Here is an 18511-nt window from a genome sequence, read left to right as displayed (position 1 = left end):
GTCTCTGCTGCCCCTTGGAGACCAGGCTCTCAGGACAGTTGGAGTGGTCCTTCCATTGCCGAAGGACGGCTCCAGGCTGGCAGAGCCCGGGTAGGAGGAGGCCTGTCTTTGATTCTTTGATGCTCACACTTTGTGGACCCCTGGGGAGCGCCTGAGTCATCGCTGAGCTGGCGAACATATTTAGCTCCTTTCATCGTCTCTAATAAATCAATTTCTCCAGGTCTCTCACACCTGCCGCTCGACTCCTGGCTGCCTGCCCCCCATTTCCTGGCCCTGGGCATCCGGGCGCAGGGTCCCAGGGCCAGCTCTGTGCTGCCAGGCCAGAAGCACTCCTACTTCCCAGGCACTGGGCAGGGGTCCCCCTTGCCCCCTCCTGCTCCACCCCAGGCCATCCAGTGCCAAGCTTGTTCTCCCTCCTTCTGTGATGGCCTAGTTCAGCAGCCATGTTACTGGATCCCCAGCCAGAGCTTCATGACAAGGGGCACGATGGCCTTGGAGACGCAAGGGACTGCAGCATCGTGCACACAGCTCAGCCTCTGGCAGGGCCCAGCCCCCCTCAACCTTTCTTCCTCTTGCTTTGGGGGCTTGTTTTGGGGGCTCAAGGCAGTTCCAGAAATACATTGCCTTATCAAGCATCTTTGTTTTGGCTCCTCCTGGCTGGAAGAGCCAGGCCTCCATTTATCTTACCTTTCATGGGCACTTCTGCCAAGAAGCCTACCCAGGGCTTCCCTGGTGGCGCAGTGGTTGAGAATCTGCCTGCCAATGCAGGGGACATGGGTTCGAGCCCTGGTCTGGGAAGATCCCACATGCCGCGGAGCAACTAGGCCCGTGAGCCACAATTGCTGAGCCTGCGCATCTGGAGCCTGTGCTCCGCAACGAGAGGCCGTGATAGTGAGACGCCCGCGCACCACGATGAAGAGTGGCCCCCACTTGCCGCAACTAGAGAAAGCCCTCACACAGTAACGAAGACCCAACACAGCCATAAATAAATAAATAAAATAAAATAAAATAAAAATTAAAAAAAAAATACAAGGTGTTATAGAAGCACTAAAAAAAAAAAAAAAAAAGAAAAAGAAAAAGAAGCCTACCCAGATCTATGACCCCCCAACCCCCCCCGAATCTTTCCTCCTCCAGTGGTCCAGCCTGTTTTGTATCTCCATAAAAGCATGTACCTAGGGCTTCCCTGGTGGTGCAGTGGTTGAGAATCTGCCTGCTAATGCAGGGGACACGGGTTCGAGCCCTGGTCTGGGAAGATCCCACATGCCGCGGAGCAGCTGGGCCCGTGGGCCACAATTGCTGAGCCTGCGCGTCTGGAGCCTGTGCTCCGCAATGACAGAGGCTGCGATGGTGAGAGGCCCGCGCACTGCGATGAAGAGTGGCCCCCGCTTGCCACAGCTAGAGAAAGCCCTCGCACAGAAACGAAGACCCAACACAGCCATAAAAAAAAAAAAAAAAAAAAAAAAAAAATTCAAATTCTCCAGAGAATTCCCCTCTCAATTGCTGTATTAGTTAGGGTAACACTAGCTGCAAAAACAAACAAACCCAAAATAATAAAAACAGCTCAAACACAATAGAATTAAAAAAAAAAAAAAAAAAGCATGTACCTAGTTTGCCTTGTGATGGATAATAATAGTAGCATGTAACCCTGAGTAGGTACTCAACACTGTTCTAAGTATTTTGCATATATTCTATCATTATCATTTTATAGATGGGAAATCTGAGGCTCAGAGTGCTTAGGAAACTTGCTTAAGACACAGGGTAGAGTTGGGCCTTGAACCCAGGGCCTCCGGATGGCCTCACTACTGCCCCCTGTGGCCTATTACAGTACGTGGCTTTTGTGGCACCTTCTCACTTGACACCCACCCTGCCACACACAACAGTCTCAATTCATCCCAGGGCAGGCGCTGCCTGGTACCCATGTCTGAGACTCCCTTGCACAGAGAAGTCCCCGCTAAAGGTTTGTGTCCTAGAACTCACCTGTCCTAGAACCCTTCAAGGAGGAAGATCACATCTAGAGAGGGTAAGCTACTAGTTCAGGGTCCCACAGCCAGAAAGCCAGAGCCCAGGGTATCCCGACTCCTAGGCTGTGCAGGGCTGACTGCGCCTGGCATGAGGGGAGAGGGAAGGCCCATGCTTATCTGTGCCCGTGGGCGTCTGGGCCTGCTCGAGCCCGCAGGTCCTAGTCGACCAGGTGCATCCCTCTCCGGGAGGCCCAGTTCAAGGCTCTACTCTGGGTTGAGGCCTCATCCCTGAAAGGGGCAGCCGGTCCCATCTCCGGTCTGGCCGCGTCGTGGAACCTCTCATCCACGGGTGGTGGGAGCCCCCTGCTGCCCAGAGTGAAGAGTGGCAGAAGGGTGGGAAGGTGGGCAGAGGCCACGGGAGCAGGGGAGTCCTGGGCCGGCAAGTCAGAGCTGGACCAGATTGCGATGTGGCCCTGCCCGCCTCTCTAGCCACGCCCCCGCCCCTCACCGCCGCACCACCGTTCCCACAGTTCCCTGCACCCCCAGATATTTGCATTTCCTGATGTGGAGCCCCAGAGGGCCTTTTCAGTTGACTTCAGTCTAATCAAGAATTCTTGTGCAACCTCCTGTGTGCCAGGCACGGAGCAGTGACAGTCTGGCGTGTGAGGAATTTGCAGTCAGTGTGTGTGTGGTGGGGAGGAGCAGACATGAGGTGAGCTCACTGCAACATCAAGTGTATGTCCTTTCTCCCACCTGATTGCCAACACTCAAGCACAGCTCCTTTGTGAAGCCCCTTGGATTGCATCTCCGGGCAGCCCAGCCCAGCCCAGCCCTCCACCAACCCCTGTGCTCCACTCTATATAACAGGCAAGTGTTGGCTTGGGCTGTCACTGCTCGTTTGCACCTGTCTTCCCCAGCAGACTGAGCTCCCTTTGAGGGCAAGGGCTTTACCTTCATCATCTTTGGATCTCTGGTTCTGTGTGTGGAACCTGGTACATAGTAGGTGCTCCATAAGCCTGGGCCAAATGAAAGCATGTTGATCAGTCCAACACCTTAAGGTCTTCAAGGAGGGGCTCAACGGTGGAATTTCAGGCAGGGGGCTGGGTTAAGGTGTAGGGGCCACCTCAGTGCCTTACACATCTGAGGGTGCTGCCTAGAGTCCTAAAATTCAGGATCACCAAAATGTAAGCTCCATGCGGACAGGGATTCTGTCTTGTTCCACCAGTGCCTGGAACACTGTAGGTACTTAATAAACATTGTGGAAAGTACAAATAAATGAAGATGACCAAATTCAAGTCCCTCTGTAACACCCCAAGTGATCATTGGAGCCAATCTGTACTTGCATCCTTCTGCAGACAGGGAGCTTATTACCTATCTCCTGAGCAGCATTCTTTCTCTCTTTAGACAGCGCAGCCTATTGGGAAGTTCTTTTGCTTTCCCCCGGCCTTGGCAGAACCAGTGCACTCCTGCCCATGCTCGGAGGGACCGCTGACACAAATCCAGCCCCTGGAGATCTGCCCAATGTGGCAGCCCCAGTGCCCAGAGGATGAGGGTCCAGGGTCCTTGGAGTGTCCACTCTTCCCTGTCTGGCCCTCCTGCACTCTGGCTGGGAAAAGGATGAAGGTGAAGGGGCAGGGTGGGCTCAAGGATGGGAGATGTAGTCACAGGCAGGACAGAGCCCCACTCACGAGTTGAATCATGAGCTTTATTCTCTATTCTGAGTGATTCCCAGAACAGCCACTCATGCCCAGAAAATCCCCTGTTCCACCCTCTCAATGATGGGGGCGGGGGGAAGCTAAGGACCAGAGAGGGGAAGGAAGTGGACTAAGATCACACAGCCAGTGTATAACCAGGGGCAGGAGAGAACCTCAGAGCCCACGACGCCTGGCTGCCCCTTCAGGGGCCAAATGAGGCAGCAGGGGTGGCGCTCAGCTCCCAGGCTGACATGGAGTCTGTGGAAGGCCTCAAACGTCCTGTAAGGCTTCTTCCTGCAGATGCCCAACCAGATCCTCCTCAGTGCAATATCATTACCAGGTTCTTGCACACCTCCAGAGACAGGGGTCTCACCACTGCAAGGCAGCTACTCTATCCTGACACCCTGGAGAGTGTGCATGTGTGTGGGAGGTGGAGGGGAGGAGAGGTTGCCTCCCTTCCCTGGGGGAATCCACCTTGCTCCGGCTTGCCCACGCAGGCTGGGAGTGGGGCAGAGGTAACCCCATATCCTGCTTTCCTGCCAGAGAACTTCCCTCCAGGGACACCCCCCAGGGCCTGTGCGACAGGGTGAGAAGTGCTACTGAGAAGAAACCTGTTCGTGGAATCCTCCTCCAGGCTGGAATCTCCCTGGAGAGCTGCCTGCCTGTGGGCTGGGAAGTCAGTTCCACTCTTGATGGTGCTACTCCCGAGGATCTCAGGATGCTGGGACCCTGCTCACCACCACGGGAGCCCTGGGCAGTGGTCCAGCAGGGAAGCTGTAGCTGAGACTCTGCTACAAGCTTCTGTGTCACTCACTGGCGTGGCCGCTGCCTCCAGGCAGCCCTCTTGGTAACCACAGCTCACAAAGCTCTCTTGTTGACTTCTTGGTTGTACCGCCAGTTCCGCCTGAGTACATCTGTCTGGGATGCTGTCTGCCATTTTCTTGAGGAGTCCCACCCGCCCCTTCTCTAAGATGGACATCCTTGAGGATGGAGCCCACTCTGCTCTCTGCCTCCCAGCAGCCTTCAGTCCAGAGCCCCCTCCAGCTCTGGTGCAGACATCTCCAGCCAGAAGCTCCTCGGGAGACCCAGTCCAACCCTGTCCTTCTACCGAGAGGAAGCAGTCTCAGAGGAGGGAGGTGACCAGCTCACGGCCCGCTGGGACCTACCTAAGGCCATTGCTGGCAGGCTGGAGGTTGCAGTGGGGGCGGTGCACAGGGCCAGGAGGGCCAAGACATTTCTCCCCAAACACCGCACTTTTCCAGGAACCAGAGAAGGAGGGTGACTTGGCCGAGGGCACACAGCAAGTTGGAGACAGAGCTGGGACTGAGACTGTGGCATCAGGGCTTCTAGTCCAGTGCTCTCGGGTCTCCCAGAGGTCTTGTCGGTGGGTCTGAGATGTGTACGTGTGTCCCTTGGGCAGGGAAGGCCAAGCCCCAGCTGAGGACGGGGGAGGGGCTGGCGGAGAAACGCCCTAAGCAGAGGGAGGAGGCGTCACCATGGCGGAGGGTAGGAAGCACGCAGGCCCCTCCTTCTCTGAGGGCTGACAGCATTTCAGAGGGCAAGGAGACGTCTGACAGGAGAGGAAACTGAGCCCCAGAGAGAGGGCCGGGTGCCGGGTTCTGGGCTGCTTTCCTCACCCCTTACTGCGGTGGACTTGGGGCTGGGGCGGGGCCTTTCCTGGGTGTCCAAGGCCAGCGGCCTCATGGTCGGGCTTTGAGCCCTCGGTGGTTCCCACCCACCCTCCTTCTTGAGCCCTTCCTCCCCTCTGTTGTCAGTTTGAAGTGAAGGGGGTTGAGGGAGGATGTCTGCGGGCCAGGAAAGGGTGCCCTGGGGTGGGAGGTAGGTCTCCAGGTACCACAGGTCACGGGGTTCCCAGGACGCCGGGCACCACCTCCCAGGAAGCTCATTGCTTGCTGGCAATCTTCTTCTTCCGAGCAGAGACCAGGTCGTAGAAGGGGACACGGGTGATGCTGGCTCTGGAGTGAGAGTAGGTGAAAAGATTTCAGGGCTGGGCAGGCTGACTTAAAGAGTCTCGTATCCCAGGGAGGGGTCGGCCTGCCCTGCCTCAGGGGAAAAGCCAGATGACCCCAGCAAGGACCAAGCCAGGGTGTGTCCAGCTTCGAGGGCTTAACCCAGAGTCCCACGGGTGGGGCCGGAGCTGGTGAGGCTGAGGCCTGAGAGCCTTGGGAATTCTGCCCCCAAATGTCTTTGGACCCCTCTCCAGGCTCCCATCAGACTCTCAGAAGGAGGTGACAAGAGCCCAGGTGGAACCAGCAGAACTGCTTGCTGGTCCCAGCTCTGCCCCTCACTGGCTGTGTGGCCCTGGGCAAGTCCCTCCCCTCTCTGGGCCTCAAGTCCTCATCTGTAAAACGGAGGTGAGCATGGCTTTGGCCTGACGTGCCCTCTTGTTTTTGCCTGCACTGCTCGTTCCACCTAGAAAGGCCTCCCTCCTCTCCACCTCCATCAGGTCTTTCCAGGGCCACTTTGGATCCTGATGTTAACAGGCGCTGGGCAAAGAGCTTTACATGCAACATCTCCCATGATCCTCCACCATCCCTGTGAAGTCGGTGCCTCTCTCCCCTGTGTCCTGGACCTGGCACTGTGCCGGCCCGGAGGGTATGCTCACAGAATATGTGTAGAAGGGATTTGCATGCCAGAAACAGGAGGGAGATTCTAGAGTTAGCCCTCTTTACAGACAAGGAAACTGGGCTCCAAGAGAAGCAGGCGCTTCTGGAAGGTGACAGGAGACACCTCCCCACCAGTCCGGCCACCCATTACCGAATGGCCTTGATCCATTGGTCCCGCTCCTCAGCGCTGGAGGCTGAGATCCGGTAGGACTCGTGCTTGCCCTCCACCACTTTGCCGTCGCCATCTGTCTTGCAGGCCTTTATCTTCTGGCCCCGGCAGCTGGGGTTGTAGAGCTCCAGGCAGAACTGTGGGGAAGTGGCCAGGTGAAGGCAGGGCAGGGGTGGGAGGAAAGGGCTGCTATACTGGGCTCTCTGGGAGGCTCAGAGAGGCCTAGACACTTGGGCAAGACCAGTGCTTGGATGAGCGGCAGGACATACCCGACCCCCGGGCCTTCCTGTGAGAGGCAAAGGGGCAGAAGCTGCAGCTCCTCACGTTGAGAACTTATTACGTGCCTGGCTCGACCTAAATCCATGATTCTTCTTAAAATCCCCAGTTGACAGATGGGGAAACTGAGGCTCAGAAATGAGCAGAGACTTACTGAACGTCCCTGAGCCAGCGTCAGGAGGAGGCTCTGAGAGTCAGCGAGGCCAGGCCCCCTTGATGCCATTGACCTGCCCCCAGGATCCACAGCCCCAGGAGGGAGACTGAGGCAACCCTGAGCCACCCGGAAGGTGTGATGGGCACGCCCTCTCCTCCCACCCTGTTTTGGAAATTCCGCAGCCGCTCCGGCCTCGGGCCTCTGTACCGATACCTACTGGCTTCTTGGGGTCATCCACCTTCTGCACTGAGAGGTTCTCAAGGGGTATGATTCCCCGGGGCTCCTTGTCCTGCAGGGGAACGGGAGACAAGGTCAGGATCTGCAAATGGAGCTTCAAAGCCAAGGGCAGGGAGTGACCTTGGGGGCTCCCTAGACCCAGAGAGAAGTGTGCCCATCTCCCCAGACTCTGTGCAGCCCTGGAGAGGGCAGTGGAGCAGCACGGGAAGAGCCCCGGCTGGGAGTCAGGAGTCCTGATGTTAAGCCCCGGCTCTGCCTTGCACCTTGGCCCAGCCCCTTCCCTTCTTTGTAGCTCAGTTTTCCCCATCTGTAAAATGGGTATGGAGGAGATCCGAAAGATCTCAAGGGGCCCCAAGCTCTGTCAATGGACCGCTTAGTGGGAGTCTGGAAAGGGTTTGGGGGGAGGGGCAGGGCAGGGTAAGGCTCACAGTGGTGAACTCAAAGTAGTAGAGGCAGCTGTCCGTCAGGATGAACCAGCGTCGTTTCCACGTCTTCACGCGGCCGCCTGCGAAAGCCAATGGCAGAGTCAGTCAGCCCTCCTCTGCCCTGGGCCACCAGCACTTCCCTCCACGGAAGAGCAGGGCTTCAGATGCTCTCCTCTGGGCCCTGACTTGAGCAGCAAGCCCCCAACCCCTTGCCTGCCGCATCTTCCCCCTTATCTATCCCTTCCCGACTTAAAACCTGAGTGGCTCTATCACCCCCGCACTGCCCCTGAGTTGCCTGACCCAGGCCCCTCCATGATCAGGCCCTGGGGCAGGCTGGTCATTCCCTGCACTTTCCTGCTGCCCTCACTCCTCCGTTCATGCCTTGGCCCGCTCCCTGCTTGGCACTGTGCTAAGCCTTTCATCTTTCATTTGCCAGGCAATGTTCTAGAGATTTCAAAAAACTTTCACTTTCTAATCCCTATAACCACCTATGAGGAGGGGACCATTATTAACCCCATTTTACAGATGAGTAGACTGAGGTGCAGAGAGGCTAAGTCATCTGCTTGAGGTCTGGCTGCAGAGCTGGGATTCGAACCCCAGTGTCCCAGCCCCAGAGCCCAAGTGCTTGGCTTCCCACACATTTAACTGTCCCAGGGATGATTATCCCCATTTTGCAGCTGTGGAAGCTCAGGCTGAGGATGGGTGGAGGAGCTGGGGTCTGTGACTTAGAGCCGCCCCGGGACTGAGGACAGTCGGTTGGGCAAGAAAGGAGGCTTCAGTCTGCAGAGGGGTCAACTGGGAGGTGGGTCTGGAGAGATGGAGGGCTTGGATGGGCACCCCAGGCCAGGGTCCCCGCTCCAACACGAGGCGTCTGTCCTCCCCTGCTCTGGAAGACCACTGTGCCTGGCTGGGCTGCCCCTGCTGGGGCGGCGCCCAGGAGTGTGTGGGGGTGGCAGGGGCATGCGGCCGGGCCCTGCAGTTCCCCTGCCAGATCCTCCAGCTGCAGCGGTGGCACCCGCCACAGCTCCCCTCTGCAGGCCCGAGGCCCTCCGTGTCCCCTAGTCCCACTGAGGGGAGGCTCCCCGAGCCACATCCTGTCACACTCCCTCCCTCTGTCTTTCAAGGACACCCAGCCCTCTGCCCACAAAAATCTGCCACTGGCTGGCTGTGTGGCCCTGGTCAGATGCCCTAACCTCACTGGATCTGGGCTTCCTCAGAATCGCTGCAGGAAGAATGACCTGCGGTTGAAGCATTTATCTATGAATCAGTCAGCTTCCTGTCCCCACTTCCTGCTTATTGTTCCCCTCCTGCACTGTCCCCTCATCCCCAGGACAGACAGATGGACGGATGGGACAGGCAGACTGCTGCTCCAGGGGTCAGGAGACCTGGGGCTGACCTGACTGCACCCCCGAGGCTGCATGTCAAGTGCATGAGTGTGGCAGCCGCGTTGCGTGAGGGTGCAGGCACGTCGGTGCATATCCCCCAGCGTGCATGAGCACGTTCTCACCCAGCTTGAGCAGCCAGCCCTCGCGGTCGGGGTTGAAGAAGGTGTGAGTGAGGTCGTTGCCATCGTCCTCGGGGATGGAGAAGGGCTCACTCTTGATGCTGTCGAAGAGGTTCTGCCCCGAGAGAAGCGAGAGAAAGACCCGCTGTGACATTCATCCCAGTCCAGGGCCTGGGTCCAGCCTGTGTGGCCTCGGGCAGGTCACTGGCCCTCTGGGCAAACTCTTTCCCCTCCTGTTAGCTCCTCGTTGGTCCCTGGCTTTCTTGGGGAAACCCTCCCTGGCCCCCCAGGCCCAGTGGTGCTCCCCTGTCCCCAACCCCATGTCATGCCTCCCCCTGTGCTATTGTAGAATGGAGCCGGTGGGGTGAGCCCCGCAGAGAGACCGCGCTGGCTGCCTCACCCATGCTCCCCACGCTGTCAGTATTTTGCTGTCAGTCTGCTTGCTGAGGCTGACTTCCCCAAGTAGATGGGGAGCTCCTCCAGGAAAGGCCTGGGTGTCATAACCCCAGAGCCTCCCCCAGGGCCTGGCCTAAAGCAGGTTAGCAACTGTTTGCTGACCGAGTGGCTGATGGTTCCCATCCCCCACCTTGCTGCTGGAATCCCAGCCAGTGGCAGGAGAACGCGGGGCGGAACAAGAGCACCTGCTCAGTGTCAGGCCACCTGGGTTGAAATCCCAGCTCGGTCACTTGATGGCTGTGTGACCCTGGGCACATCCCTCAACCTCTCTGAGCTGCTCTGTCTTCATCTGAAGAACGGACAGTGCTGACCCCCAGTGTTCTAGGGAGAGTAAATGGACTACACTGGGGTCAGAGCCCCTCCCTGCCCCCAAGTCAAGGGGAAGACGATGAGGAGGAGAAGCCCCCACCTGCACCCTGACCACCCAGCACTGCTTAAGGGTCAGATGAGTGAGTCAGGGTCCATCACCCCCACGTCTGAGAGTGTTGGAGACAGGATGCTTGGCTGGGATGTGTACACCCACACACAGGTTCACCAGTGTGCGTGCATGTGCACGTGCGTGCATGTGTGCGCGCACACACACACACACTCACTCACTCTGGGGCACAGCAGCCAGATTCAGGGCCTCTTTGGACAACATCTAAGGGGGAAGGGGTCTCCTCTTCTCTTAGGTGCAGTAGCTAGACTTCCAGGTGTACCGTGGGTTGGGGGACACAGAGTACCTGCTAGGGAGTTGGAGATTGGCTGCCCATGTTGTGACTCAAGATGGGATGCTGACCTAGGCTCTTAAAGCCCCCTCTCCTAGGCAGAGACCAGAGACCTGTTCTAGGGGGTAGGAATTTCCCAGAAAGCAGATTTTAGTTCTCTCTGGAGGACTTTCTAGAAGTTGGAGCTGCTAAAACATGGAAGGAGCAACCTTGTAGGGGTAATGAGTTCCTTGTCACTGGAAGTATGCAAGCCAGGGCGAAGACCTCCCTGTGGGAGAGTTGTGGATATTGGCAACAGATCACCCCTGTGTGTTTTGAACCCCCTGCCGTGGGGCACTGCGTTCCATAGATGACCTGCCCAGATTTCCGAGTGTTTGGAAAAAACATTCTAAATTGTCTAATTCTGCTGATTAAAACCAGACACAATGCTGGGTCTCTATCGTTGAGATAATGAAATCATTTCCTTCTGTTGCGGTTGTCTGTGCTGCTGTTCAGATGGTTTCCTCGAAATTTTAAATGAAAATTTTCCCAAGTACTGTTCGATTCCCCAAAGTTTTAGAAATGGTGTTTTCTGGTTTTTAAAGGTCTTTTCTGATCCCGGAGCTTAGGGGTGGCGGAGGGGTAAGAGATGGGGGGAGGAGAGTGCCGGCTGGAAGCAGGTTTTCCTGGGTTTGATGGAGTGGGCTCTGCTGGCTGTGGTGGGGTGAGTGGGGAAGAGCAGGGGGCCACTTTCTCTGTTTGGAGCCCCTGCATCCCTAGATCAGCCGGGAAGCCCCGCTTTACCCCTCCTGCCCTGGCCCAGCCTGGCCCTGGGATTCCCCAAGTGGCGGTGGCCGGTTGAACAAGGTCTGTGTTAGCAAGGCCTTGTCAGTAAAGCTGGCAGCACAGACAAATATTCCGAAGGCTCAAGGAGGTGAGCAGGGGGACAGAGAGGGCCTCATCCTTCATGACACCCACAGGGCGCCCCATGGCAGCTTTGGCGGGCGCCCTACAGCCTACACATTCTGCCCCGCCAAGGGAAACAGCTCAGTTCACCCACATTTCCTGTACCTTGTAAACCCCAGGCTCCCCCCGCCCCCGCCCCCTATACTAAAACATCCTTGCACCTGGACTTTCTGTCCAGGTTGCTCAGGGGTTTGACACTCACTGCCCACCCGCCACGCCCCCAGGCTCCAGGAGACTGCGAATGACTCCCATCTGGCTAATCAGAGCATTTCATCCTACTGGTCACAGTGACGGGTTCAGAGAGTGACCTGTGACCCATGCCAGTCAATAAGCCTTAATTCAATAAGCCTTAATTCTGGGACTCTAGTTTAAAGTATAAAGCAAGATGGAAGCCTGGAGCTGCCCAGGCCATCTTTGCTGCAACTTGGGGAAAGTCCATTTAAGAGGGAAACCGACTCGGAAGAGGAGGTTGCTCAGAGATGGAGAGACCAGACTGTGCTCTTCTGACCTCACTGAGCAACTGGATCTAGCTGAGCCTGAAGCCAACCATCAATCCCCCATCTTTTCCATGATATGAGCTGAGATTCCTCCAGCCAGGAAGAAACTGGAAGCTGGGAAACACGGCCAAGATCTCCATCCCCTAATCTTGCTTTCTGGTCTCTGCAGAGGGAAGGGCTTTGGAGTCAGACAGACATGGGTTTGAATCTGAACTCCTCACAGACTGAGACCCTTGGCCAGCTACCTCTGTTGGAGCTCAGTTTCCTTCGCTGTAAACTGGGGATGGTACCTGCTGCCTAAGGTTGTCGAGATGACTTAATGGGCCCAGTATATGGTCAGTTCTGATGGAGACGCTTGGACAGGAACCCAGGAGGTCCGGCCTTGCCTGCAGCAGAAGATGCCCTGAACTGGGGGACTGTTCCCTTGCCCGGACCTCGGTTTCTCCACCTGTGACACTGGAGAGTGGACAAGCCCTCCTTCTGTCCTCTCTGCTTCTTCCCCTCCTCCACCCTGGCTTCCTCTCTGGGCAACCCTGTCAAGGTGAGTGGTGCCAGGTGCTTGAAGTGCTTTGTCTGCTTCTCAGGAGAACAATGTGAGGTCAGTGTCATCAGCCCACTTTGCAGATGGAGAAACTGAGGCTCACACTCAAGGGCACGCAACCATAAGGGCAGAGCTGGGATTTGATCTCCCATCTTCTGAGTCTACACCCTGTACCTTTGGGCTGAGTTTCTTAGGCACTCGCCCCGTCCCCATCAGGGTGGCCAGGGCAAGACCCGCTCAACATGCCTGAGCCCCAGCTCCCATCATGCACCTCTTTGAAGCCTTTCCCAGCTGCGCACCCTCATGGTCACGGGGTGACCTCTCTTTAGGTGATGTATCTGTGTCAATTTAATTTCATAAATCAGGTCACTTAAAAATGTTATGTGTCCTGGAGAATCCTTCTGCAAAGCTGCAAACTGAATACCTGAAGGTGCTTAAAGCTGAGTCCTTGCTTTACACATGGGGAAGATGAGACCCCAAGAGAAAGCAAGAGGACCCCCGGTCCTGAGCAGCTTCCTGTGAAAGCCTTGAAGAGCAAGGACCAGGCCAGTGTGGTTCACTTTGTGTCCTGGGAAGCTTCTGGATTAATTAGCCAGTCCAACGACATAGGTGCTGTGCTAAACACCTTACTAATCCTATAAGCTTACCTACACTAATCCTATAAACCGGGAGCTCAGAGAGGTCAAGCCACTTACCTAAAGTCACACAACTTGAAAATGGGGGAGCCAGGACTTGGATGTGGCTGTGAATCCAATTCTTTTCCCTGCTCAGTGCCTGCCCCTCTCGGCTGCCCAGGAGGATAATAAAACCCTTCCCAGACCTCCCAGGAAGAGCTTGAAGCTAAATTGAGATAATAGACCGGAAAGCCCTATGAGAAGAAAGTTACAAGCTCTATAAAAATGCAATGCATTGTTATTAACAAAAGGCTTGAATTGGGAAAAATACCTAAGGAGGGAGCTGCTGAAGGAGGCTTTTTGGGGGCTGAAGCAATAAAGTGGCACCTGGGAGATCCAACAGGACTGGTGCTGGCATGTCATTAACTCATTACCTGCTGGACAAGGTGCGCCCAGCTTCCTGCCCCAAGTACCACAATGAGATGCGTTACCAGTTTTCAAATGCTTTTCACGTTTTAGGCATTTTACTAAGGGCTGGGGATTTTAAATTATTATTAATTACTCTTAATAGCGACCTAAGCTACCATTTAGAGCTTGTGCTATGTACCTGGCATGGGCTATGCCCTTTACATTTTTAAAAATTACTACTCACAGCGGCTCTGTGACGCAGGCATCATTATCCCTGTTCTCCTGGTTGAGGAAATGGTGGCTCCGAGAGGGTGAGTCATTATTTAAGGTCACCCAGCAGGCAAACGGGGAGATGGGACTTGACCTGGGCTCTAACCTACTCTCAAGCCCTCATTTTATGCCGTGCCCCCCTCCCACCAGGATAAACTGTCTCTGGGGACCAAGGAGGGGGGTGGGCTAAGGGCGAGGCTGTTCTCAAACACCGAGGGGCACCAGAATCGCTCCAGGCTCAGGCTCTCCCCCCACCGACCAGACTTCTGCTGTCAGAGGTACACAGGGTGCTGAGCTGCCAGGGTGGGGTTCACACCGTCTCCTCCCCTCCTGCCGTGCTCTGACCTGGAGGGAACTGAAGCTGTATTGAGCTCTGGGGCGTCTCTGGTCCTAGAAATGAATCGTCAATTCATTTTTGCAGAGCCAGGCTTTGAATCTCACTCCTGTGTTTCTAAAACAGCTCCTGGCTCCACTTTGCCCATAGGAAGTAGGCAAGCTCCTAAGGCTGTCGTTCGAAGCTATGGTCTCTCTGGCCCAACCTTGGTGCCCATCACTGTCTGTATGTATCCAGCTGGCCACTCTGGAAGCCCCTCCGTTTACCAACCAGGTCAGGTGCTGGCCAGTTCCTCTTTCTGGAATGTCCTTTCCCTGCTTCTCCTCTGGGCAAACTCCCACTCAACGTTCAAGGCCCAGTTCAAAAGTCACCTCCTCTGTGGAGTCTTCCAGGATGGCACCCTTCCCCTGCTCCCAGGAGAGTGATAATAGTGTCCTCTGTGTCTCCATAGCTGTGTCTCCTACGGTCAGCGCAGCATGAATCACGCAGGGTTATAATTCACATGTGTATCATCCTCCCACCAGACCCTGAACGTGGGTTTACTCATCCCTGGGTGCCCCGTGCCAGGCACAGGGCTCGGTGCAGTGTAGCAGGGGTGGGAGCTGTTTGAGGAGGGGATGGGAGGCCTGGGTTCTCGACTCTCGAGCTGATGTGTAGCCTGTGGAAGACCTGTTCCTTCCTCTCTGAAAGAGGGAGGGGTTTGAGCAGAGTCTGGGGATCTTCAGCCCTGACCCACTGAGAGTCTAAGAATCTGGGATTCCAAAAAATAGACCTAGGCTGCGTGAGGCACACTTTCTGGAAGGTGTGAATGATGGGTGCCCAGAGTTCCCCAAAGGCTGAGCTCTGAGAGGACCTCCTGGGTGTTCAGTCTTGGACCTCCTTCTTAAGATGGGCCCACTTGGGAAAGCCCTTCTCGGGACCAACCTCTTTTGTGATGGTCCCTCTCAAGACAGTTACCAACCTGGGAGGGCCATCTCAGCAGCGCCCTCTCCTGGAGCGACCTATCTTAGAGGAGCCCCTCTTGGGCCATGGACCTAAGGACAGGCTCTTCCTGGATGCCTGGGGACGGGGCTGGGTGGGGCCACACCCTTCTTACCCGCAGCTGCTCCTCAGGCAGGTCACTGCCGTCATTGATGCCACGGTTCATGGACACAAAGCGCTCGAAGGGTGGCCTGTCCCGGACATTGGGGTTGTGGAGGCTGGTGTTGAGCATGATGATGGAGAAGGACAGGACGTAGCAGGTGTCTGCGGGACGGGACAGCGGTCACAGTCTTGGCCCTGGCCACTCCCCCCTCCCCTGCCCCAATCCCTTCTAGGGGCCAAGAATGGGCCGTTTCAATGTCCTGAAGGTCCACTCTGTCCTCCCGGCTTGGCATTTGACGCCTGGCCTCGCCTCCCACGCTTATGGGGCTCCCTGCTCCAAACAAGCTTCAGTTGTCAGTTCCCGAGCCCCTGTGTGCCTTCCCACCCCGGTACTTCTGCTCCCGCTGGGCCCCCTGCCAGGCACTCCCTCCTCTTCCCTTTCTACCCACTTAAACCCTCTGGCTCTTTGGGTTCCAGCTCCAGCCCTCCTCCCCACCGAGCCCTTCCAGCTCCCCTGCCCACTCTGTTCTCTGCCTTCTTGGAACTCAGAGGATGCTTATTGCTGGCAACACTGTTCAGGGCTTCGTCACGTGCCACTTGGTAATCTTATTAGCATTGTGGGGCTCCCGGAGCCACGCTCCTGTTCCATTATTCAGACTTTCATGTGCTCGGGAGCGAGGCTGGGCTGAGCGTTTGGGAAGGAGGTGATCACTACTCTATGATGTTTTAAAGCCCTGGGTCCAGAGCCAGGGAAGTCCAGCTGTGTCCCCAACTCTCCGGTTGACCTTGGAAAGTACCTGAGTTCCCAGAGCCTCAGCTTCCCCATCTGCAATATTAGGAGGTTTAACTTTGAAGTAGCTTCATGTTCTAGAACATCGATGATTCTACCTCTGGTAGCAGTGGCACTAATGTTGGTGCTTGCTCTGTGCTAAGCTCTTTACAGCCCTTGACAACACTATGAGGTAGGCACTGTTACCACCACCATTTTACAGATTAGGAAACTGAGACACAGGGAGAGTGAGTTACATGTCCAAGGTCACAAAATTAAGTAGTGAGACTCTGATTCAAATCTGGTGCTTTAAAATTTCTTCCTTCCTACAAATATTTATTGTGTACTTCCTAAGTGCTACAGAATGGGGATTCACTGGTGAAAAAATCTGTATGGTCCCCACCCTGGTGAGACATTTAGACTTGTGGGGCTGACAGATAACAAACAAGCAAATCCCTAATTTGTATATAACTACAAGGTAGGCAAATGCTCTGTAGGACTGGCCCATGGATATACTGCTGAAAAGCTCCCTTCACGTCTCGGAGTCTGTGTTCTGCAGGGATGAGAACACTGATGACCTTGTAGAGTGGATGTAAGGATTACATGACTTTGCATGGGTAAAGCACTTAGCACATGGGGAGTGCTCAATATGTGGACTTGGTTATTGCTATGGTATCTTCAGACCCAGAGAAGAGGCCAGGACAAGCCTGCCATGATGACTTTTCGCCCACCATGTTGGGGGATGTGGAGGACTGAGCTTTGCTGATATCTTTCTATACTCCTTTGCGCCCTGCACTGCTCAGGCTGTTTCATGCTTCTGTGCCTTTGCTCAAACTAGAACTCCTGCCCCAAAGGCCATTTCTCTCCTTGACCTCCTGGAGAACTCCTATTCATCCTTCAAAACCCCATTCAGACCTCAGGACCTCTGGGAAGCCAGCCTGGACACGCTGAGTCCCCCATCCCTGCCCTCAGATGAGGCACTGATGCCTTAGCACCCTGTGCCATTATTTCCTGCCTTCTCTCCCAAGGATCATGCCCTGAGGCAGCTCTGCCTGACAAGCACCCAGCAGAGGGCCTGGCACAGAGTTGGCACTCAGTGAGGGTTCATGAGGGGATCTGGGCTCCCAGGGTCTGGGTGCTTGGGAGAGACCTGAGGGGGTAAAGAGGCCGAGGTGCCTCGGAAGGCAGATTTGTGTCTGGCAGGGTCCCCTCCCACACTGGCACCTGTGGATTGGAAGACACCTGGGTTGCAGAGGCAGTATCGGGTGGCAAAGGTCTCCATCATGCGGTCGATCTTCTGGGCCTCGCCTGGCAGTCGGAAGCTCCACAGGAATTGTCTGGGGGAAGAACAGAACCATGGGCAGTGGAGGTGGGGGAGGCTCTCAGAGGGGGCTTAGGGGCTTCCCCATCCCCCCATCCCCTAAGCTGTTCTGTGTCTCCCAGGCTTAGTGTCTTTATCCTGTTAATGAGAGACTCTGCACCTGTCATCTAGGCTCATGGTGCGGGGGGCGGGGCGGGGGGGGGAGGTCAGTGGAATTTGTTCTTCGAGCACCAAGACTGCAGGAGGGATCCAAGAAATGCTTTTTCTTCTAGAATACAGGAGCTGAGCGGGCACACCCCTCTGCCCATCTGAGACCCAGCACCATTTGCGTGCCAGTCCACCTTAGCCCTGTGGATTCCCGGGTTCCGAGGCCCCTCCCCGCCTGGCCACTGGGCCCTGGGATTTGACTGTGGGACCCTGGAGGAGTGTCTTCCCTTGGCTGGGCATCCCTTTCTTAGAAGTGAATGATTTCCACAGCTTCCAACTAAGTTCCCCAAGGGCAAGGGCAGTGCCTGCTCCTCTCACATCTCCTGCTGAGCTGGGACAGCCAGTAGCTGCTCAGTAAAGGCTAGCTGAGTGAGTGAAAGAATGAACAGGTGAATAAATGAATGAATGAATGTTGGAGACTCCCAACCTACCCCTCTCCTTTAAAAAGCATGGGAGTCAGAGGGAAGGCCACATTGCTTAGATGGTGGTGGCTTCTTCCTTCTCTGCCTAGCAAACTCCTAATCATCCATCAAAGCCCAGAACAAATGCCCCCACTCAGGAGCTGATTTTCCAGGCATCATCTGCAGCAGCAAGACTTACTAAGCACTTACTGTGGACCAATTCTAAGCATTTTCTCATTTAGTCCTCACCACCCTATGAGGTTGGTACTGTTAGTATCCACATTTTACAGATGAAGAAACTGAGGCATGGAGAGGTTTTTTTTGTGTGTGTGTGTGTGTGACTTTCCCAAGGGGTGAGTAGCAGAGATAGGATATGAACTGAGCAGTCTGGCTCCAGAGCTTGTGCTCCTAACGCATATACTGTAATGCCTCCCACTGTTGTAAAAATGAGTAGCAACAATAATATCCTAATTAGAAAATAATAAGTAATAATAAATGCAGTACACACTAAGCTGCATTAATAAAATAAGTAAAACAAGCACTAATCCAAAGAGCAGTGGGATGGGAATGGCAGTCATAATAGTACTAATGATTATGATTAAATATTATTATAATAATGATGTAATATGATAACAGTAGTAGTGGTAACAAGCCAGGTGCTCCTCCAGGCAGCCCACACCTATTATCTCATCTAACCTCAGCTCTATGTGGGGGATGACGTCATTAATTAAGTTTATTTATTTATTTATAAAAAAATTTTTTTTTGGCCGCACCACGCAGCTTGCAGGATTTTAGCTCCCGGACCCTCAGCAATGAAAGCGCTGAGTCCTAACCACTGGACCGCCAGGGAGTTCCCTCATTTATTCATTCTTTCTCCTGATGCTTTGTTTGTGCTGTTAGCCATGTGGGTG

The 18511-nt window shown here is 55.1% G+C and overlaps 1 protein-coding gene across 1 annotated transcript in view; it reads right to left on the bottom strand.

The window, feature by feature from the left end:
• Nucleotides 1-3703: 3703 nt before the first annotated feature.
• Nucleotides 3704-18511, bottom strand: part of CYTH4 (cytohesin 4) — a 30173-nt gene continuing 15365 nt past the window's right edge. The window contains exons 7-13 of the mRNA XM_036866075.1: nucleotides 16896-17008; nucleotides 14916-15064; nucleotides 9051-9162; nucleotides 7547-7623; nucleotides 7099-7170; nucleotides 6434-6588; nucleotides 3704-5631 (exon numbers count right to left, since the gene is read on the bottom strand). Of these exons, the coding sequence (XP_036721970.1) occupies nucleotides 5559-5631; nucleotides 6434-6588; nucleotides 7099-7170; nucleotides 7547-7623; nucleotides 9051-9162; nucleotides 14916-15064; nucleotides 16896-17008 (751 nt within the window). The 3' untranslated portion in view covers nucleotides 3704-5558. The remainder of the gene's footprint in view (nucleotides 5632-6433; nucleotides 6589-7098; nucleotides 7171-7546; nucleotides 7624-9050; nucleotides 9163-14915; nucleotides 15065-16895; nucleotides 17009-18511) is intronic.

Source organism: Balaenoptera musculus, chromosome 10 (genome assembly GCF_009873245.2).
Source record: "Balaenoptera musculus isolate JJ_BM4_2016_0621 chromosome 10, mBalMus1.pri.v3, whole genome shotgun sequence".
Taxonomy (NCBI): Eukaryota; Metazoa; Chordata; class Mammalia; order Artiodactyla; family Balaenopteridae; genus Balaenoptera; species Balaenoptera musculus.
This window is presented reverse-complemented; position numbering and strand designations above follow the sequence as displayed.